The 24,466-nt window shown below is 32.1% G+C and overlaps 1 protein-coding gene across 7 annotated transcripts in view; it reads right to left on the bottom strand.

Annotated features, from left to right (window-relative positions):
• The window catches only part of CPEB4 (cytoplasmic polyadenylation element binding protein 4), a 72,438-nt gene that overhangs the window by 29,881 nt on the left and 18,091 nt on the right, over positions 1-24,466 (bottom strand). For 4 of the 7 annotated variants that reach the window (XM_023506343.2, XM_012552522.2, XM_023506367.2 and 1 more), the window contains 2 exons: positions 20,318-20,399; positions 2,144-2,194 (listed from right to left, as the gene is read on the bottom strand). In XM_023506343.2, the coding sequence (XP_023362111.1) occupies positions 2,144-2,194; positions 20,318-20,399 (133 nt within the window). The remainder of the gene's footprint in view (positions 1-2,143; positions 2,195-20,317; positions 20,400-24,466) is intronic. The other 3 variants (XM_031953675.1, XM_012552525.2, XM_023506371.2) reach the window with 1 other exon arrangement.

Genomic DNA, 24,466 nt, shown 5'->3' with positions numbered 1-24,466 from the left:
ACTTTCCAGCTATTTTAAGACTCTGCTATATCCAAATAGCTTCAATGAAACAAATATAAAGATAAGGGTCTATTTCTGTAGAGAATGGAAGCTGAGGATCAGATGAGGCCTTTTACTCCTCTCTCAAAGGTCTTGTTCGCCATATGTTCTCAGGAGATGACTCATCAAGAAGCCCCCTCTGTTTCACAATAAATAATAGCAAGTCTTCTATGGGACATAGAAAGGCAAGATGTGTTCTTTATTCTTCCTGGTTTTGTTTTGTTTTTTTAACTTATAAATATTCTGTTTCTAAAAGTTGTCGTAGGATTTTGACCAAGTAAAAATGAGTAAATTTATATGGATTTTTACATTGTACTTCCCCCTTTGGAGTCTGTCATAATAATTTTAGGATATACTTCCTTATCATCAAATATTCAAAGCATCATTGCAAAATGAAAGATAACAATTACCTAAGACTCAATATATTAGCTAAATTTTTTTTTAGAATTTAATCAGAATCCTTACAGAAAAAGAAGCCTTGTCTGATTAATGATGCTTAAATACATGATAATTTAACACACCTACAGCAAATAAAGTCACTACCACACTCACTGGAACTTTGTCTTTCTCTTCCCCACATTTGACAGAAATCAAATAACTTGGATATTATAAAAATCCTCTCTAATATTTGTGATGTTGATATTAAGTATGCCTAATCTAGTTTTAAATGCTTGATTATAGATTTAGTCATTATGCAAATAGAGTCAATCAACAATTATCAAGTGCTTACTATTATAATCTAGAATATCAGATACAGGGCTAAACAGAGAGAAAGATCTGGGGTTCCAACCTTTCTGATAAAGTAAATCACTTATGCATTCTGAGTCTCAGTTCCCACGTACAAAAAATAGGAATAGTAATACTTATAGAATTACTATCTACTACCCACATAAGGTTATTATGAAACATGTGGAAAGTGCTTTGGAAACTTTAAAGCACTATATAAATGCCTGATACTGTTATTATATATAATGCACACTGATAGAGGTAAGGACATGAAACAAGGTAACTACTGTCTTCAAGGATCAACTATCACACCACACTTCTTTATAAAAATGCTAATCTAGCAAACATTCTTGAGATTACAATTACAGAATTCATGAGGAAAGTGAGGTAAATATAATGGTGGTTGTTTGTCCTTCATTCTGGGAAGACCAAGGACATCAAAAGGATGATCTTTTGACTTGCAAAGTGAATTGAATTTAAATGAAGCAAAGCTGTGCAAAATCATCAGCCTCATTCTCTCTTTCAGAGACATCTGAGTCCAGTGATAAGACAAAGGTTAGGACTACTGTAGATGAGCCCAGATGCAGGGATAGGCTTCTAAGCCTTTTAAAGATGAGGTCTTCCCCAGGTTTCAGTTTGTCTGAGGCAGCACCTATTCAATGAGCTATCATCTAGAGAAATAACATGGTAAAATAGAACTGAACAGTGTATTTAAAGTTAGACTTCAGTTCTGGTCACAAGTGTTAACATCAATTTGCTTTGTATCCTAAGCAACTTGAAAGAGCTTTCTAAATGACAGTTATTATTCTTATGTTGGGGCAATTAAATGAAGTGAACAGAGAGGTAGGTCTGGAGTCAGGAAAACTTATCTTTCAGAATTCAAATTCAGCCTCATACACCTCCTAGTTGTTGTGATCCTGGGCAAATCACTTAACCCTGTTTGCCTCAGTTTCCTCATCTGTAAAGTGAGTCAGAGAAGAAAATGGCAAACCTCCAGTATCTCTGACAAGAAAACCCTTAAGTGGGGTCACAAAAAGTTGTATGTGAGTCAACAATTCTCACATTCCTAAATAAACATAAAGTCTATGAACTAGAGTGGTAGAGAACTTGATAATTTTGTTTAGCTATGATTCTATAGACTATTAAGGGATTTTCATGTCTTTTTATGCTTACATATTCTAGCAATTCAGTCTTCTCAAAACCTTATGACAATTTTTTCTGTGACAACTTAAAAGTAAATTATTTTAAATCTACAATAATCAAGTTATTGTCATAAAACTTATTTTCTGATTCAACTTCAAGAACTACTGTCTCCTCACGAGCTACTAATTTTCTCTAATTCATTGAACTTCACTAACTTAAGACAATTAGCACTTACCATTAATAAGCAGAGAACTATCAGATCCTGGATATGAATAGTTTAGACGACCTGAAGGTAAAAGAAGGCCATTACTAAATTCATTTTTTGTAAAATTGATGCTCAAATAGTTTAGATATATATTAGATTGAAAACTGATAGCTCTTCAGGTAGTAAGATATAAATAAATTATATTTGGAAAGGAATTTTTGTAACTAATGATAATTTTAAAACCCATTACGAGATGGTTAACAAGTTTTCTCATATTATATAGCAATCATAACAAATGTGTATCAGTGGGCATATCCAGTAGCTTTTTTATATATGATTTTAAAATAGGATAGTTAGACAAATTCTAAAATATATCTAAGAAAAAATAAGATCAGTCTTTATTTCCAAATCTCTTTATATTTTTCCACAAACTATTTCTAGCATTATTACAAATTACAAAATCATGCCCCAAATTAACATATAAAATTACATTTTTTCTCATGAGTTTACTTTTTTAATATGTGTGTATATATATAAATATTTTTTTGCCTTAAAGCCTATCACTTATGAGTATGATTGTGGCACATACAAAAAAGAAGTGAAACTAACAATCCTGGCATTCTTTAAGTTTTAAATATGCACAAGGAGAGAACAATATTAATTTTTGTTTAATTAAAGCCTTTGAAAAAAATTAGTACTTCTCTAAAACAATATAAAAAATTCCTTTTCTCTGATAACTCTAAATCTACTGCCTCAGACAATGGATTTTATACACACACACACACACACACACATATATATATATATATATATATATATATATGTGTGTATATATATATAAAAGGTTCTTCTAGAACTAATAATTTTGCTCAATTACATCTATATTTTGGCAAAATAGCTAATTGCTGAGTCTTATAAGTGTAAATTAAATAACCTATGAAGATTATTCATAACTATACACAGAGAACTATATTAAACTTTGTAATATCACAATGATCACAGTTTCAAATTACCATATAATTGTTTTCTACCACTTGCATTTAGGAAACCTCAATCAACAAGTATCCCTGATGTTCAAATCTGTTTTGGCAGGGGAATCAATACATTTTAACCCTATCATCTTGTAACTTCCAAGGCACCAAAGAAAATTTGAAAATATTTTAGGTAGTTCTAAGCCACACTAGGGAATCCCAATTATAGAATTCACATCCAGAGCCCTACCAGACTCCCTAAGGGTATAGGGGTAAAAAAAAAAAAAAAAACTTACACTCTACTGCAGAGAAGATACTCTTATTGTCAACAACATCTTTACATGCTAACAATCTGCAAAGTAATCAACTTCAGTGAATTAAATCATTTTTTTGTTTGTTTGTTTTTAACCTTAGGGGAAAGAGATATTTTGAGAACAAAATTGATGACTTTCAATCCAACTAAAAAGAGATTCTGAAATTATTTTATACAAGCTACAGCAAACTCTCTGGATACAAACACAGAGAAAACACCTTAGGCAACATATATGGCTTTAAAATCCTCCTCCTAATTAAATATTAGATAAAATGTTTACTATTGACAACATATTGTTCTAAAAATTTTTTGATCCATAAGTTAAAAATAAAAACTGAGAAGATATTGCAATTAAATCAATGAACTGAGCATGCAATTAGAAAAAAGAATAAATTAAAAACCCCCAATTAAATACCAAATTTGAAATTCTGAAAATAAGAGATTAATAAAATTGGAAACTACTGAACTAATGAACAAAACTGAGTTGGTTTTATAAAAAAACAAACAAACAAACAATAACATACATAAACCTTTAGTTAATTTGATAAGAAAAAGGAAAGAAGAAAATCAAATTATTAGTATCAAGAATGAAAAGGGTGAACTAGAACCATTTCAAAATCATAGATAAAACAAAGTTGTCCACTATCACCACTACTATTCAATATTGTATTAGAAATGTTACCTTTAGCAATGAGAAGAAAAAGAAATTAAAGGAATTAGAGTAGATAATGAGGAAACCAAATTATCACTCTGAAGATGATATGATGGCATTCTTAGAAAATCCTAGAGAATCAACTAAAAAACTACTAGAAAGAATTAACAACTTTAGCAAAGCTGCGGGATACAAAATAAATCCACATAAATCATCAGCATTTCTATGTTACTAACAAAGTCCAGCAGCAAGTGATACAAAAAGAAATTTCATTTAATATAACTGTAGATAAAAGAAATATTTGGAAGTCTGTCAAGACAAACTCAGGAACTATATGAACATAATTATAAAATACTTTTCACACAAATAAAGTCTGATGTAACTAATTATAAAAATATCAAGTGCTCATGGGTAAGCAAGCCAAGCTAATATAATAAAAATACTACAATATTACCTAAATTAATCTACTTATTTAGTGCCATACTAATCAAATTCCCAAGAACTTATTTTACAGAGCTAGAAAAAATAACAAATTTCATCTAGAAGAACAAAAGGTCCAAAATTTCAAGGGAATTAATTTTAAAAATGCAAATGAAGGCAGTCTAGCTGTACCAGACCTAAAACTATATTATAAAGCAACGGTCATCAAAACCATTTGATACTGGATAAGAAGACAACAGTCAATGATGATAGTAATCTAGTGTTTGATAAACCCAAAAATCCCAGCTTCTGAGTAAGCAATCACTACTTGACAAAAAGCTCTGGGAAAACTAGAAAATAGCATGGCAGAAACTAGCCACTGACTTATATCTAATACCCTATAGCAAGATAAGGTCAAAATGGATTCATGATTTAGATATTAAGAGTGATCCTATAAGCAAGTTAAAAGATCAAAGGATAGTCTACTTTTCAGATATGTAGAGAAGGAGGAATTTGTGGCCAAAGAACTATATATGATACATTATGGAATACAAAATGGATAACTTTGATTACGTTAAATTAAAAAGGCTTTGTACAAAGATAATGCAGACAAGATTAGAAGGGAAGAAATAAACTGGAAAAAAAAATTTATATCCAATGGTTCTGATAAAAAGGCTTCTTTCCAAAATATATAGAAATTGACTCAAATTTATAAGAATTCAAGCCATTCTCCAATTGACAAAAGGTCAAAGATTATGAACAATTTTCAGATAAAGAAATTAAAGATCATTTATAGTCATATGGAAAACTGCTCTAAGTCATTATTGATTAGAGAAATGCAAATTAAAACAACTCTGAGGTACTACCACATACCTCTCAGATTAGCTAAAATGACTGGAAAAGGTAATGATGAATGTTGGAGGGGATGTGGGAAAACTGGGACCATTATTGGTGGAGCTGTGAACTGATCCAACCATTTTGGAGAGCAATTTGGAATCATGCCCAAATTGTTATCAAATTGTGCATGCTCTTTGATCCAGCAGTGTCTGTACGTGACCTGTATCCCAAAGAGAGCATAAAAAAGGGGGAAAAGGATCTATGTGTGCAAAAAATGTTTGTAGCTATAAGAAGTGATCAGCAGGATGATTTTAGAAAGGAAGAAAAGGAGAGAGGGAGGGAAAGAGAGAGGGAGAAAGGGAGAAGGAAGGAGGAGAGGGAGGGAGCCAAGGAGAAGAGGGAGGCAGGGAAGGAGGTAAAGAGAGAAAGGGAGAAAGCGATTTGATTTTAATCTAGAAAAGGCACATGATTTCAAACTTTGTAAGATAGGAGGACAAAGAACAGAAATCAACAGGAATATGGCCCAATTAAGCATTCCTAAACATAGACTGCCAGTAAACGCCAACATGAGCCAATGTGCATGAATGCCATTTTAAATTATTTCACAAAAGTCAGCAGAACTATGGATATTAAGTTTCCAAGACTATTAATGCAGCATCTAAATGAGACTTTACAGCAGCAATTAATGTGAATTTAAAGATAATTAATAAGGATGCAGAGTAGTTAACAGTCAAATGAGACCTGTCAAAACTGAGAAACCATCACCTGATGGAAAGGTGTCACATTAAATATGTAGAATTTAACATACAATTTTGGATATGGCCAGTGTAGGAAATTGTTTTGTTTGATTCTGCATAGTTAATTACCAAATTTCCCCCTACTCTCTTTCTCATGAATGTGAAGGGGACAGAAGGAGAAGAGAGTAGGAAAAAATAAACAGTTATTGATTCTTTAATGAAATGTAATGCACAAAAAATTAAGGAGAAGCTAGATAAGTGTCACAAATAAGTTATGTGAAAAACAGTTAAATGATTTATGAAAAAGGGCTAGCCATAAGCTTATCAAATTCTTATATATAAAGCATGTCACTTTTAAAAGAGTAAGAATTTCAGAGATAAAACATATTGGTAAATTCTTTAAATGAATCCAGAGACAAAATTCCAGATTTTGTCCTGGTTTATCATAAAAACCATAAAGAACAAATGGTTACTTCCTTGGTAACCATTATTTTCCAAAAACAGAGCACTATCCCACACAGAGAAAAAAACATTCCAATTCCATACCAAATGACTCTTACCAAAAAATGAGATGTGATCCTGATGTTAACATTGAATTCTGCTATTGATGTTTGCTTATATGGCAAATTTTATCTGCATGTCTTATTTTTATTATCCTGCTTAGTGATTATATTTCAATTTTATCTGAATCTATGAGGTAGGTATTATTATACCCATTTTACAGTTGAGGAAACTGAGGCAAATCGAGATTAAGTGATCACACAGCTAGTCAAGTTCTGGAGTTACATTTGAATACAGATCTTCATGACTCCAGTCCTAGTGCTCCAATAACTGTCATTAGCTACTTATTAGGCTCAACAAATACTTAGAGTAACTGCCTTCATCTCAACCTAAACCATGTGATGTTATGCCAGGAAGATACTAGAACTTGTGGAGTTATTGGATAATAGGAGCACCTATATGATATAGTGTAAATTTATTGACAGAAATGTGAAGATATAATTGTTTTCTATACAAAATATTTCTGAGCATTCCTCAAAAAATTTTTTTTTCTAAAACTAAACTATGAATAATCTAACTTAAAAGCTTCAATGTAGATTATCTTTTTACATCTCTTCCAACACAAATTATCCCACAGCAACACACCCAGGCTCATGTGATAGATTCACAATTCATAAGGCTGAAGCCAAAACAATAATTTGGTCATGCTGCTGTTCTTCTGCTCTAAGAATTCCAGAGGCTTCCAACTGAGCAAAGTTCAAGCTCCCTAACTTGGCAATGTCCTTCCTTCTCAGTCTTTCTCACATTTACTGCCCTTTATAAACAATAGACTCAACTATTACCCCAAACATGGCATGTACTTCTATGACTATGTGTAGCTCATGTTTTCTAAGACTGAAGTATCCTCATTAAACCTGCTAAAATTTGATGCCACTTAACATTCAACTTAAATATTACCATCTCCTCCACAAAACTTTTCCCAATTCCCACCTTGATAATAACCTCTCCACCCCAAATCCACATTGAACTTAGTTTTTAACTTCTAACATGCTCCTGCATTATTGTGAATTATAATCATGTGTTTTTGTCTTAGGTCTCTTTCTCACTATCACATCCACATAGACAATAAGTGTTGCTTTTTTTTTTTTTTTTAAACAGTAATTCATTTCACATAATGCTTTAGGCTTTACAGTGGGCTTCATTCATAACAGTCCTATTAGGATGACTATCAAAATGTTATCCCTATTTTGGACATTAGTTCCTGAGATGTATGGAAGATATGTGACTTAAACAGAAGAGGATTTCACCCCATTGTGATTCTAAACTCAGTAACCATCCTTTTATACTAGCTCTTCACTTGTTTTTATTTCAACTTAATACTTCCCCATTAATAACTGCTATGATGCATCATTTATCATACACATTTAATGTTTGTTAACAGAAAAGGCAAATAAAAATAAGGTGATAGAGCTATAACTAGCAACTTAGCAACTAGAACAAATTCAATGTGAGGTGAGTGCAGGAGGAAGGGAGGGAAGTAGTGGTTTTAAAGTATAATCAATCCTGTGTATGGTCCAGTGCCCTATCCACTGTACCCCTTAGCTACAGATAGAGGGATAACACCATATGCACCCATAAGACATATTATGTTACAGGCTAAAACTTGGTAATGATCATATAGATCACTTGGTGCTCTTTTTTAATAAGCAAGCAAATTAAAACCTAGAGCAGAGCAATTAATTGTGACTTGCCTAAGAGTATGGTATAAAATTTTATGTTAGAAGAATTTGCAATAGGATTAGGACAAAACTCTTTTCACCTTAGATTTATCATACAGAACAAAATGCAAATTGAAATAGATCATCTTGTAAAGTAGGTAATGTCTAGTTTTAACTTTTGATGAATTAATGATTAGTTGATAGCAGAGCAAATATTAGCACATAATTCCCAAGTCAAAGGCTCTTTTTATAGCACTGTACTACTTCTTCCTCTTCGATTTCTTGATATGTGGGAAAGTTTACAAACTAACAAACTTTAATCATGGTTTTCCCAAGTACTTCCATTGGCAATTAATCGGCCACAAGTCATTTCTTGGCGCACATAACCATAATTGTAGAGATGTTAGGTAGTTAAATCAGAATATAAAACTCAATAGCAAATATTTTTCTTCAACTAGGGTTTTTCTCCAGAATTAGTTATTTGCATTTGCTTTTGGCATCTCAGGAACTAAAAAAAAAAATCTCTCTAATTAGTTGACTTTTCCTTTCCTTTCCCTATCTGCAGCAACTGGCATCATCACAGCTCCCTTTTTAAGAGGCTAGGGAGCCAAGTTCCCTTCAGAGTATCACTAATGTTTTTAATAGGCTGGTTACCAGGGTATCAACCTGGAACTAAGCAAGCATTGTTTTTAGCAAGAAACGTAACATGTAACTAAATAAAATCAATCTTCAGTTCTATATAAAACCAGATATAGCACAGATCTCAACTCAAAGAGCACATTTTAATTTTGTTGTCACAGATTCTTCCTTCATCAAACAACTTACTATTAGTAGGTAACAATTTCACTGATCTGAGTCTTATAAATCATAATAGGAGAAGGAATAGTAGGTAACAATTTCACTGATCTGAGTCTTATAAATCATAATAGGAAAAGGAAGAGGATGGAGAATAAGAAGATAGAATTCATAAACTTGGCATACAGACTCTGAATAATAAAAACAAGCTGTGGAGAGATTTTTAGATAGAAAACTATCACCAAGTAACAATTTGGTAGCCATGGTTATTCAACTGATCCCTCTTTCATATTCCCCCAAAAAATGCAAAAAAAAAAAAAAAAAAGAAACATAAATATAAGAACTATATGCCTACTGTCTATGTATTACAAGCTTTCCTTCCAATGAAAGGTAGCAAATAACATTTGCCAAGATTACATGAAAGAATCAATGAAATACTTAAATGACTTCATGCAATTCCCTGTTGGATTAATTCCACAACAAAAAGCTTTTATTTGGCCCTTATTAATATCCGATTCTGTCCTAGGAGAAGTACATCAATTTTGATAGAATGACAAAATCTGACAAAATAAAAATTACAGATAGTATTGGTAAACAAACAATTACACAGAAGAATTATCAAGGATGCCATTAGAGATATTATAACTCAAATGTAGGGAGGAGGGAGATAGACTAGCATGTAGCAACTTAGAGGAACTAAGTGGATATTCTGTATGGCTCATAAGTATTCAGGTGATGTCAATATATCTAGAAAAAGACCCTCGGGTATACTGTGTGAACATGGACAAAAGTCACAAAAGTTGGAAAAACATCCACTGTGATCTGCATACACTGAAGATAGGTATCCCCACATCAATGAAGTCACACAGATTCACTGAAGTACTGAAGTAATCAAGATATGAGGGAAACTGAATATGTTGTCATTTTTATACATTAAAAATTCTCTTAAATCTTTTTATATAACAAATTTTTAGAAACTAAACATGCAGGATCCAAATTTTACACCTTAGGAAAATTATTGTCCATTGTACATATGATAAGATGTGTACAAAGATATTAAAGAAAGAATGCATAGTATTAATTTCAAATAGAACACAAAAAATTTTTCACTAATATTTCTCTGAAAATTACCATTATCTAATAATTTTCTTACTTTGAGATAATATATGGTATCTTAGAATCCTGCTAGGTTTCCAGACAAAAATCATTCAGTCACAATAGCCATGAAATCCTACATTTAATTCTTATTGAAGGCCCTACTGTATTCCACAAAATAGTTTAATTAAGAAATGAATTGTCAAAAAAAAAAAAAAAAAAAAAGGTGAGGTACTTGTGTGATGTTCATAATATTCTAAATTTATCAGCTATATTTTACTCCTCTTACAAACTCACTAAGGGCAACAATGAAATAAGATTTTGGGAATGCAAATCAATTATTCATTGAAAAAAAAAGAAATTCTTCAGTTTTAAAATTAAGTGGCACTGAACCTGTACTATCAAGTAATTATTATTTTTATACTGTGTTCTTTACCGATTTAGCATTATAATCAAGCAGTATTTGCTGATATATAAATGTCTATATCTATCTATCTAGAGTGCATATTTTATGTTATATATAATTACTACATGTATATTTTAGCATGCCTGTTATATATGTTGATTAAGCATGATGGGCACGAGCGTGTTTATAAAACATTGTACAATAATACATTATACATAATTGCAACAGTATACATATTATATTACATAAACATGTATATAATATACAATATATGTAACATTATGTAATGTTCATGCTATAAATAGAGACATATGTATATGCATATATACTGTGTGTATGGATTAAGACAGATATAAAATAGAAATAGATATATCAGGAGTCAAGCACATTTACCTATAAGTTCACAAAATTTGTGAATAGGGTAAATTACCAGGATTCTTCCAGATGTTAGGTCAGATCAGCATCTAGAAATATACATGAAGTACTGAACCAATATTAAACTCAGTGTTTGGATGTCAAAAGACATTTCTGAGGAGCTCTTTAATTTAATTAAAAAAATACAACAAAGTTCCCAAACAACTCTTGAATCCTCCCTGAGATTTTAACCAAAATAACCCTGAAAATACAATCTAGAAAAGTATTATCAGCTTTAGCAATCAACAATTACAATATAACCCCTGCCTGCACAGAACACAGCCTCTCTGAAAATTCTTCTCAGAAAGGCTTCTGAAAAGCCTTCTTAAAAAGTAAACGATATAGCAGATGATAACTAGTTTCAATTGATTAAAAGTTAACCAAAATTCTCACTCAAGTAATAAAAACAAAGCATGCACTACACCTTATTTTATACTTTTTTTTTTTTCCCCACTCACAAGGTTACCTCAAAAAGAAATCCCAGATCTCATCAGGCAGGCGGATACAGCAACACTAATCAAAGGCCCAAAGAAAAGGAAATTTTAGGATGTTCCATTATCGCAGCAACATGTGGGGGCATGAAGGAAGAAAGAAACAAAAACGGACTTCTTCCCTAAACATCTACTTTAAAAGTTAATTACTACTTTGATATGTACTTTATGCTTTTATTTATGAGGAACCTAAGTACTGAGTGAATTTCTATTTTTGAGCAGTTTTTGAGAACTCCCCTACTATGGTCTGCATCACTTGGTATCATCCAAACCGTTCAAGAAAGAGCCAGATGAGTCCAGGAAGTTTAGCCACATGAAGCTCATGTTAACAGCTTTTAATTTCTCTTTTGGCTTTAAAATATACAGGCGGGTAGGAGGTTAAAAAAGTTAGAACTAAAACAAAAGGCACATGTCATCTACTCTAACCTTCTTTTATATTAATCAACTAACAAACATTTAATAGGTGTCTAATATTGCCATACATTATGCTAAGCAGATAGTAAAGAAAAAGATGTCAGAGAAAGAAAGTTTCTTGCCTATAAGTGACAGAGTCTAGTTTAGGGAAGAGCTAAAATCAGAATCCAGGTAACCTTACTTCCAATCTAGTCTTTACCAGTTGTTCCCCAATTAAACTACTTATTTCCTTCACACACTTTTTTTTTTTTTTTTAAATCTCAACAAGATGTTAATTAAAAAGTGACCTAAAATTATCCTGGCAAAATAAAAACACAGCTTTTGGGTCTGGATGAGAGTTTGTATCTTTCCTGGTCTGAATGTGAGTAAATTATTTAACCTTAGAACTTGTATGTCTATCTGTTAAACAGGGATAATGGCACTCATTAACTACTTTTCAAAATCCCAAGGAAAGTGCTATGCAGACATGAGCTCTTTATTATTAGGTCTACTTATTAATTAAAAAAAAAAAAAAAGGCTGGATCACAAACAAAGCTTGATGAACACAAAACACCTGATCAAAAGAATAAATTAAATAGGTAGCTGAAATGAAAAATAAATTAAGATTGAGAGTTTGAAGGGACTTAGAGAACAGAGTCCAGACTCCCCTTATTTAAAGAAAATGAGACCAAGAAACGAGTAAAGTGCTTTGCCAAGGTCAAGCAGATATTCAGTAGCAGCAAAAATGAAAAAATCTCCTGCTCTTGAGAAGCTTGGAGGAGACAACTTGTATGTGTGTGTGTAAATATATAATATAGTGTATATATATGTGTACATATGCACATTGTATATATTGTATAGATACATACAATATACTCCATGTGCATATATATGTATGCATATGCACATACATATACATATCACAAATACAATCATGATGGCAAGGGCATTAGCAGCAGGGAAGGTCTTATGTAAATGATGGTGTTAGATTGTAATATGTTAGTAGGGGAATAAAGCATAACAAGGTTGGAAAGAAAGACTGGGGACAGGGTTTAAAGGCCTTTAAAAGTCAAATAGGAAGTTATAAAAAGAGGGGACTATTAGAGTTTGGGTGAAAGAGAAACAGTCAAATTTTAGGAAAACCTCTTCAGTAACTGTGAATGATGGATTAGAACAGGGAGAAATTTGAGATAGGGAGAACAATTATAAAGCCATTACAACTGTCCAAGCAAGTGGTCATTAGGGCTTACACTAGAGTACTGATTATGTGAGCCAAAAGGGACAGATATAAAGGATGTTGTGGTGACAGCTTGTATTATGGAGAGAAAAGAATTGAAGATAATGCAGAAGTTGCACATCTGGAGATTGATGTCTTTGAGAAAAATGGCAGTATTTCAAAGAAGGATAGCTTTTGGGAAAAGGTAAAGGGTTCTGGGGATGTTTTGGCCACATTAAATTTAAGATATTATCTGGAGTATCCAGTTTAACATGTCCAATAGGAAGCTGAAGATAGACACCTGGGGTTCAGTAAGGACTAAATAGTCATTCATATCTAGAAGTCATTTGTGTAATAGAAATAACTGAATCCATACGGAAAGAGAAGAGAAGCAGGCCTAGGACATAACCTTGGAGTGAACCTCCAATTAGAGGTCATGATATGCCTAAAGAACCATCAAAGGAGACTGAAGAGTGATCAGACAGGTAAAACGAGAATGAATAGAGAGCTGTGTCATTAAAACCCAGGGAGAAGAGGAAAAAGTGGTCAATGGTGTTAAATGAATATTGAGAAAAAAAAATTAGAGTTGACAAGTGAAAAGGGGAAGGTGGAAAGAGAGAGAAAGAGATAGAGGGAGAAGAAAGGAAATAAGAGAAGAGAGGAGAGAAAGGAGGAGGGAAGAAAAGGGAGAAAAGAGGGAAGGAGACTGAGGGACAGAAGGAGAGGAAAGATTTCATAGGAAATTCTGGAAATAGCTGAAGATAGATTTAGGCCAGTAGCCAGATTACAAATTTGAGTCCAAGTGAGAGGAGAAGTTCCAGCAAAATATTGGGGCAACAAGGTTAGACAAGAATGCTCTGCACCTGGAGACAAGGAAAAAGTGAATTCAAATCATGCATCAGTTTCTAGTTATACAAGTCTAGGAAATCACCTGACCTCTCTAAGCCTTAGTTTCCTCAGCTCTTAAGGGGGAAGAATCACAACAGCTACTTCACAGGAATTTTGTTAAGTTCATTCTGAATATATATACCTATATACACATACGCATATGCATGTGTGATACAAGCATATACACATATATCACAAACACAATCATTGTGGTGGCAAGTGTAGGTCTCATGTAGAAGATGGTGATATTAACCACATTTTAAATGAGGAAAATGATCACAAACACATAGTTGTTCTTTGCAAACCTTACAGTGCTACCTTTTATTAATGTTTTTCTTAGGTATCTGGCTATGAAAGAGAGAACTAATTAGAACAATAATTTGAGAGAACGGTATATTCTAAGTGAGGGATTTTTAACAATAAGGGGCCACTGATCATCTTTATAGACATCAAGAAAAGGACCAATACACAGAGCAAGACTGAAGATTATACAATAGGAGGATGATTGTAGAGGCTAATATATTAAAAGCACATAACTACCCAAAGTTGGGAGGGATAGCCAACCTACTGGAAGAGAAGATTCAAAAGGTTCAACAAAAATGGACAAAGACTATGAACCCCCAAAAACAGATAACTTTGACAGATACTACAATATAGCTAGAAGAAATTTTCTTTAAATCAGTTTTTAGATAATTTCATGTAGGAAAGTGAATAATTGCAAGGAGAAAAGCCTTATAAATAACTCTCAAAGTTTCATAAATCTTAAGAGCATAAAAATGTTATTTTTAAGTCATTTTAGTAATGTATAATTCTTTATAACACCATTTAGGGTGTTCTAAACAAAGAGAACTGCAGTGGTTTGTAATATCCTTCTCCAGGTCATTTTACAGATGAGGGAAATGGGGCAAACAAGGTTAAGTGACTGGCCCAGGATCACTCAGCTAGTAAATGTCTAAGGTCACATTTTAATTCAGGTTTTCTTTACTCCAGGTCTGGCATTTTGTCCACAGTGCCACCTAGCTGCTCCCTTATAAAAATATAAGCTAGAATTGTTGAGATCACTGTGCTGTTAATTCCATACTTTCTTGTCTTTAAAAAAGAAAAAGGAAAAGAAAGAAAACTAACCATTTCAAGTTAAACATAGAAAGTTAAGTTGTCCCTGGTCTTCATGAAACATTTTCCTGATTTTTAGAGATTCTCACAATTCCTACATTTAGCTAGAAGACAGTTACTGTCATGTATATATATATAATTTTTTGAAGGAGTTGTTTAATTACAATTGTAGGGATAAATTAACTAGTTTACCTTATCTACTTTTTGATCATGCTACATGTCCTATTAAATTTCCCTTAAATGAAAAGGTCCATTTGAGCGGTTTTTGTCAAGTGGTTCCCTTTTCAAATAACCTATGGAAAAAGAATTAAATAGAGGGAAATCAGTTCTGTCACAATGAGAACGTATATTTTTTCCATCATTTGTGCTAATTTCAAATATGAAATATTCTTATTGTATGCAAAGAAAACTAAAAATCACCCATTTTATCATTGGTTCTACTGAGGTTTCCTAATTATATTTATTCATGGAATGGTTCAAATATATTACAAAATGATAAAGTCAATTCAATTCAGTTATCAACTCTTATAGGTGACCAAAAATATCTGTAAATGAAAAAGCAGTATTATCCTTGACTACAGTTAAATCAGTCTCTGTATTTTGATAAGAACTCTCTTATCTATCATAGTGAGTTTTAAGTAATTACATCCAGAAATACAGGTGGCATAAAAAAATCTTCAGTGTTTTAATTGCATCAGTGGACTACATTAAACAGACTGAAACCTTGATATATTTATATAATGTGGTAGTTGTACATGCATGATACTTCTTGGAAAATTAAAGATTAAGCAGAATTGAAGAATGGCAGTTTGTACTAATAAGATTTTGTACAAAAGATAATACAATTTCAGGTCATCTGGTGGCTTAAGGTATAAGTACGTCAAATTCTTCCTAGGCATAGTTAGAAAATTTAAGTAACCACAATTGTCTTTCTCCTTTTTATCATCCAAAAGAAAACAGTTGGGGTGAGAATATTAATCTGAGTAAATGAAAAGGGTTTTGGTTTATTAAATTTAAGCTAAAGCTCATTTTCTTTGAGGTGCTTTTTCTAAATTTTTGTGCTTAGCAACAAAGAGATACAGATGGATCATCTGTTGCCCACTCACATATGCATTTATTTCAAACCAATTCACAGCCGTTATAAATAGGAGTTCCAAAAATTACTGCATAAGGTAAGAAAAGGGAAAAAATACCTAAGGCAGTCAATAATGAAAGGTTTAAACCTATTCAGTTACCAGAAGTAACATACAATGTCTTTGGAACACATCCATCTCTCTTGAAAAAACACCAAAAGAGCAGAGGTGAACAAGAGATAACAAAGGTGTGGAGGTGGCAATGTGCTTAACCATGCATTAACACACACCCACAATATAATATCATACATATATCAAGTTTGGAGTCAGCTCCCCGGATTTCACTGACAAATGCAAAACCTGAAGCTTTGTCACTTGATTGTATCACTTGAATTTCTGGATGTATTATAATAATGTATTTTAATAGAAAAATTCTGAAATTACAACTCAGGAAAACAAAAAAGTCCCCCTTAAGAACATGAAAGTATTATTTCCGTATATATTATAAAAAGCAGGAAATATTCCTTAATATTTGGGATAAAAATATACATACTATAGTTATCATTTCCCATCATTAATTCAATTACTCTCTAAATAACTACTATAGTATTTCATAAGTTACTTTTCTTGGATTTTACTTTATAGGTTTCTAGTGAATCATTGAAGAACACATTATAAATTATCAAAACACTACATAATAATCATTTAATTCAGTTTGGTCTCTAATTAAATTTATGTACATTCTTCTATTTCCTTTTTCAAATACTTAATCTTCTGTCTCTTTTTCATCCATATAATAAATTGTTTCACCTGACCTCTTTCTTTAATCATCAAGCCTAGTTTCTTATCTATGTCCTATTCCTAAATACTACTTAATTTATAAAGACAGTCCTTAGTATATGCAATATAATAGGTTTTTATGAATCTTTAGCAGTTTATAATCTATGTTTTAAAGCACTAAAAACAGATGTATGCACATGTGGCTTTAATCTATTTCATGCTGCTGTATCTAAGTAGTAACTAACTTCTCCGCCTACAACAACTGTAAGAGATATAAAAACCATAACACTCACTAACTAATCATCTCAGCTTCTACAGTGGTAGAATAAGATTTCTTTTCAGGTGAAGAAAATACTTGATAAACCTAATAGGACTGCAACAGGGTAAAAACTACCATCTGGAGCATCCAAATTCAGAATTAGTCTCTCTCTCAGGCTCTTAGCTTCTGAAGGCCGAGTATGCTGTAAAGAAGATGAAATTAGTCTCCAGGGAAGGGCTTCTGCAGATCATCACTGGCATTGGTTATGCAGAAGGCAACACAAAATCTCCTGGATAAAAATAACATAAAGTGGCAGCTGCCCAGAGGAAGGATATAGAGATAAGATATGGGGAGGACAAAAAGAAAAGAAGGAAAAAAAGAAAGAGACACAAGAGACAGAGAGGGAGGGAGGAAGGAAAGGAGAGAAAAAGAAAAAAGGAAGGATGGAGGAAGGAAGAGGGAGGGAGGCAGGGAGGGAAAGTAAGAAAGAAGGGAGGAAGGGAAGAAAGAAGAAAGAGAGAGGGAAGGAGGAAAGAAGGAAGGGAAGGAGGGAGGGAAGAAAAGAAGGAATTGATAAGAGAAGAAGACAAAACCTCACAGAGAGAAAGGGAAAATATCCTTCAAGTTTTTAGATAGCTTAAAAATAAATTTTATCATGTTACCAGACAGAAAATCTTATAAAAAAAAAATCCCCAACATCTTAAAACCACAATATTACAATCAATTGTCATTTAACTTTGAATTTTCTTGTTTGGCACAGGCTTTACTAAGGAATCATATGCATATGAATTGCCAAAGAGTAAAGAGGAAAAATAAACAGAGTAACTTTAATTACTACTTGCAGAATATGCTCAAGTTATTTTTGGAAAGATCAGAATAGCAAGGCCAAAAAGCTAAACACAAACTTGCCTTCAGACTTCATATTTTAAAACCTCTGAAATTTATTTTAATTAAGTTTTCAGGCCTTAAAAATACAAGATCTAAAGGATGTATGTATTTCATTGCTCACCTCAGAGAAGCAATGCTCACAATGTTCATGGTGAAATAGGGCACATAAAAAGGAATTGGATACCTCTTGTAGTAAGAAGTGAGCTGTGGCTATTCAATTTTTAAAATATCCCCAAGCTGATTCTTGAAATAAAAACACTATCATTTTAGGTACATTTTCATGACTACTGCAAGGCCCTATTCTTTATAAGAGTAACTTAAGCATTATCTACCGTAGCTCTATACAACTAAATCTAAGTGGAAACTATAAAAAGAATAGGGCAGACTTATTAGACCAGTAACAAAGTATTATAAAGGGAACTATTTTAGATAGTAATATCAACCCAAATCAACATTTTTAATTCCATGTTAAATCTTAGATTTTTTTTTTAACCCTAAACACAACGCAGAAAATATCATTTGACATGCACCGGAAATTTTAGGGCAGTTAACATAACACAATGTTGTACTGAAATCACATTTATGTGATAAGCATGAGAACACAAGTATTCAGTGACAATCTGAGGAGACATTGATGTTAATTATATTTTAGACAACTCTTTTTCAGAATTAATTTTAATAATAGTAGGAAAGGAGAGAAAATATATAGTAATGACAGAACTATATAGACAAAAGAAAAAGGAACAGACTAAAATAGCAGCATGAGCTAATTGCTTAATCTGATCATATTGATAAATCTATAACACTAACCACAGCTAAACAGTAGCTAGAACAGTGGACCTAGAATCAGGAAAACTTAAATTCAAATACAGCTTCAGATCTTACTAGCTATATAACACCCAGGGCAAGTCATTCAACTCTCATTTGCCTTAGTTTTTTTGTCTATAAGGTGAGTTAACAGTAGGCCATGGGTGGTTGTGAAAATAAAATGAGATATTATAAAGCACCTTACAATCCTATATAAGTGCTATATAAATGCTAGCTATTAATTGTTATTATTATTAGCTATTATTATTTACTATTGACTCACAATTATTGTTAAGTACTAGTTAGTGGTGCCCTATTTTGAAGTTGAAGCTGATTTAGGATCATAAGACTTAGACCCACAGGAGACTACATAGTCATTTAGTTCAAAACCCTAATGTTAACAAGTAGGGAGGAAAATGGTGAGGCAGGAAGGGAACTGAAGCTCAAAACAGATAGTATTTACTTGCTTCTAAAAACCAATTTATTATTCTGCCTGCAACTTTATCTTTTAAAAGTTTGATTATTAAATCATAAAAAGTGATTGTTGGTTAAAATTAATGTACATTTACTGAGTAACTTTATTTGCATGTTATATTGAAGTAGTTTTCCAATGAGTTTCATTTTGAATTACTAAATTATTAAAAAGAAAATAGATCTGTGAAGTATTCTGTAAAAACCCTCTTCAAAGTCCATAATCACAACATTTTTATGACATTCGTATTTTTAGCACCATATATTTTCCATATATATATATATTTTTTTAAACTTTTAAGATGACTCTTTTGAAAAATTACTTTTATATAATAAAGTCCAAAGACAAATGAAAATGACCAAATATCTAGATGTTTAATTTATTAAGATTTATTCGTTTGGATCAAAGATGGCTTTTCTGAAAGGAAATGATTTGTTTCAGACTGTTTCACAGTCACAGACTTTCAGAGATCTTCAGAGATCAGCTAGTCAAACCCCCTACTTTTAAGAGAGAAAAAAAAAAAAAAAAAAAAAGTAAAGAAACTAAGGTCCAGAGGGATTAAATGAGTTGTCCAAGGTCACAAAACTTGGTTGTCAGGACTAAAATAACCTAGATCTCTTCACTCTCAGGTTTCAGTGCTCTTTCAAAAAACTGTATTTAAAAAACTTTCATTTCAAATTATGACATGCTATCCATTTAAACAAAATCAGAAAGGGAAAAAAACCACCCTAACTATAGACATTTAAACTATACCTGGATTATGTTCAATATCTCAGATAAACATATCATGTGCACTGAGCATGTTTTACCTCAGATAAGGAAAAAAAAAAGCCTCATGTGTCAAACTGATAAAACTGAAAAGCTGCAGTACATTTATCTATCATATTTGCCACAGTAGGGCATTAGTTTTATACCATAGACATACTATTATTTTTAGCTTTTTATTAAAGAAAAGTTATATTTACCTTTAAGTGAATCATTTTCAGCTCTCATTATATCAATGAGTGAGCTCTCTAATGAGTGCATGTCAAATGTCCTTGGGCGCTCCTGAAAACAAAAACATTAACAAACTGCTTTTAAATATATATATATATATATATTACTTGAATAAAAAAGTATGGCATAGACTTAAATAACAACTTCACTCTTGTCCAAGTAGAATCAAAGGTAAGTTTTTTGGTAGGTAAGTCAAAATCAAATTGTTTGTATTAATACTTCAAAACTTCAATTAACTACAATGAGTCAGCAAGGAATAGAATAAATTCTTATCAATGATTTCATCAACAACAGTATTATATATTCTACAGAAATAGAAATTAAAAAAAAAACTTAAATTCTTCCTTAAGGTTAAAGTTGGAATTGTTAAAAGTAAAATTCCCACCATAAGGTTTTTCCTACTATCAATCGTTATTGTTCATTTAGCAATGTTAAATAGATACACTCCAGATTTGTGTACTGGATAGGGACCCAAAACTCAAAATCAGGAAAACTTATATTCAAATACTATCTCTAACACTTAATGGTTTGTAGGACAGTGGGAAAACCCACTTAGCTTCAATGCCCCAAGGTACTCTCTCACACTCCACGTGGCACAAAGCTACAGGTAATTCATCTGCACATCTTACAAAAGATCAATTGGTCCAGTAATAGTCACAACAGCTTGATATATGGCACTTTAAAATGTATAAAGTGCTTTACATTATCTGATGTGTTTGTTATCAGACCCAAAATAACTCTGATGTAGATATTAAAGGCATTATTATCCCTATTTTATAGATGAAATTAAGTCTCAAAGAAGAGAAATAATGGCTTGTCTGTGGACATTCAGCTAGTATCAGAAAAGGGATTTAATGCTAAAATTTCCAGACTTTAAGCCCATAATTCTACCTAATGCAAGCTACATTGCCTCCTTGAAGGTATTTTTCACAATGAGAATTTTCCAACTCATATATTTAAATTGGAAAGTCATTAAATGCTTACTGGAATAAGAAAAATAAAAATTAAGAAATTGTTTCCTCTTTCCTTATACTTAAGGCTGTTTTTAAATATAATTATCATTTTCTAAAAAAAGAGGTGGCAGAGATTAGTAGAATTGTTTTATCTCTTTTGCCTTACTCAATGTAAACATATAAATATCAAAAACTACTTATTACCTACTGTAACACCCCTTATACTGCTTATGATTTAAAGCAAATTGCTGCAATTGTTTTAAAGGAACATTCTCATAAGCATATTTTCCTATTACTGACCAGCTGCTACTGTTTAATAGAACTAGGTAAACACATTCACAGCATCTGTTCAAAAACTCATCCTTTGTATATTTTCAAATATATGATAAGAATTCATAGTATACATGCAGCATACCTAGTTCTATTTTTCTCATTCTGTTGCATTTCCTTTAAATCATTCCATATTTGCATATCTTTTTTATTTTTCATGTAACACTCAATTTTAAAGCTATTACAGAAGTTTGCTTTGATATTCCCCAACTAGGAATTTAAGTTACTTTCAATATTTTTACCATCAAAAGCAATACTCCAACAAACATCTTTGTCTAAGGAGTTTTTTTTCCCCCAAGTGCTTGGTTTGTCCTGTTGAGAACTGCCTATTCTTATCTTAGTCTATAACTTGTAATACAAATTCTGATATAACATTAGTCACTATGACATATTCATCAAGAAAATCTTATTAAGTATTTTTAATTTTATTTTGAATAGAATTCACCTTGAAAAGTTTTGTTATATAACCACATCTACTAATCTTGTCTCCAATAATTTCAATACTCCTCAATATGTGAAATTAAGGCATTTTTCTACATTCTTTGATCTTTAACTTATCAATTTGCCTGTTATTTATTGTAGCACTTTCCTCTATCTTGGTACCTAATTTTTATAATAAGATTTACTGAATGATTTCTCTCTGTCATTTAACATCAATAGCTTTGTTATATATCAACTATTTACAACAATTTGCATTTTTATGGGATTCCTATTTGCTTTCATTACTCTAGCTTCCTACTTTTTACCAAATATCAGATAGGTTGACTGTCACTTTATAATATTGTTGATTTATTTTCAAAGTCAGTAACTTAAATGGGAGGACAATAAAAACACATGCTACCCCCACTACAAAAAATAAATTTGGTATAATGAGTTCTCAATGCTTTGGGACATGATTTCAATATTTTAATCCAGGCAGGGGTTAGTCTCATTATTCTGATGAAACTACCTCCAAGGAAAAACAGAGAGAGGCTGTAAGACAGAATGCTTAAGATTTGTTAGGCAGTTGTTCCCTTTAAGCTTTGACAAATAAAGATCTTCCTAAAGAGTAGATGAATCTACTAAAACAGCTTTCAAATTAAATGAGCAAGTTGTCATAACCTAAAAGTTCCCCCCAAAAAAGTTTTGTGTATAAAGGTTTGACACAATTAAAAATTTAGTTAGATACCTTCCTTTTTTTCCTCAAGCAGCAAAATATTTATTTTTACTTTCCTTTATTTAAAAATGGGCGGGGGTGGGGGGAGAAACACCTGCTGAACTATATTCCTGCCATAAGGAAGATTCATTCAATAGTGGGCGAGGAATCCTAAAATACACAGTGCACAAATTATTTTTTTCTTTTCTAGATGAAGGGGTTCAGAAAAACTAAAGCTTGCTAGGTTTGGAGGAGGAGATGAAAATATTTCAACATCACGTTTTAAAAATAAACAGCAGAAAAACTTGCATCTACAAAACACAAACACATACACACGCACACTGTACACCCAGCACAACTCCAATACAACCTTAAAAAAACCAAATTTTTATCCCTTAAGATTTTCTGAAGTCAATTCTTTCCCCTTTCATTTAATTCTGTTTTTCTTTATATTTCTCTTAAAAACAAAACTTTCTACTGATCAATCATGCATTTTATCTACTTGAGTTATGTGTATTCACTTTCAGATTTGATGTTAATGGCACTATCATACCTCCTTTCAATTTTTAATTTTTACTGAGTTCAAAAGAACCCTGAAGTTTGTTGTTTGAACATAAATTTATTTCCCCCATATTAGTTCTCAATCTATTCATTCCTAGCCACAAAAATCATTTTCTTTAAGACCAGGTCTAATCATTTTCTTCCCCTACTCAATAAACAATAGTGGTATACAATTGTTGAGGATCAAATACAAACCTTTTTGGATTTTAAAGGTATTTATTCCTGGCCTTAATCTACTTTTTCATCTTTATAATAAAGATTACCTTTCCCCTACTCTTTGCTGTTCTTTGCAAATAGCGCCCCTTCATTGCCCATATGGGATCCTTTGAATTGTATAATATCCCATGGCTGGAGTATCATACCATTATATACTTATACCATTATGTGAACTTTACAACCTCAAAGAACCCTTCTTCCCTCAAGATTCAATTTAAGACTGCCTTCTTCACAAAATTTTTTCAGCTCCCCTCAGCTTGCCTCTCCTTCCCTAAAACCACCTTGTACTTATTTTGCATTAATTTTCTATGTACATGCTCTCACAATAGCATATAAACTCCCAGAAGAATTATTATTTTTTTTTTTTGACTTTGTATCAACAGCATCTAGAATAGTGCCTGGCACATAGCAAGCTCATAATAAAATTCTTACTGACTGGCTCTCTTCATCTTTAGATGGGTAGGAGGACGTAATCCAGATTAGAAAGGGCTATTGTCAGCGTGGGCAGAAAAGGATGTTTTTATTTGCCTTCCTTTTAACTAACATTTCCAGCGGTTTTTCTGAAGTAAACAAAATTTCAGTCACACAATTAGAAAGACAAGAGGATTAAATCTGCACCAATCTTTCATTTACAGGACCATAGAACATGGGAGGAGTAACATCTACTGTAACATTGTGACCTTTTCTGCATACTACCCTACATCCTTTGAAATTTCCATATCCTATGTAGGCCAAACAAGTCTAAAAATGGAAATATAATTTAAATTCAAGTATTTTTTAATTGTTCGAACTTTTCTTTTTTGTATATCTCCTACCCAATTCTTGTATACATATTTCTCCCTCCTCCCCCTCCCCCGCCACCTTCTATATCTTACTATCCCTTTGGCCAAAACTACTAAAACAAATAAATGTGAAATGTAGAA

Source organism: Sarcophilus harrisii, chromosome 2 (assembly GCF_902635505.1).
Source record: "Sarcophilus harrisii chromosome 2, mSarHar1.11, whole genome shotgun sequence".
Classification (NCBI taxonomy): Eukaryota; Metazoa; Chordata; class Mammalia; order Dasyuromorphia; family Dasyuridae; genus Sarcophilus; species Sarcophilus harrisii.
Note: the sequence above shows the minus strand (reverse complement) of the source record. Positions and strands in the feature narration are given on the sequence as shown.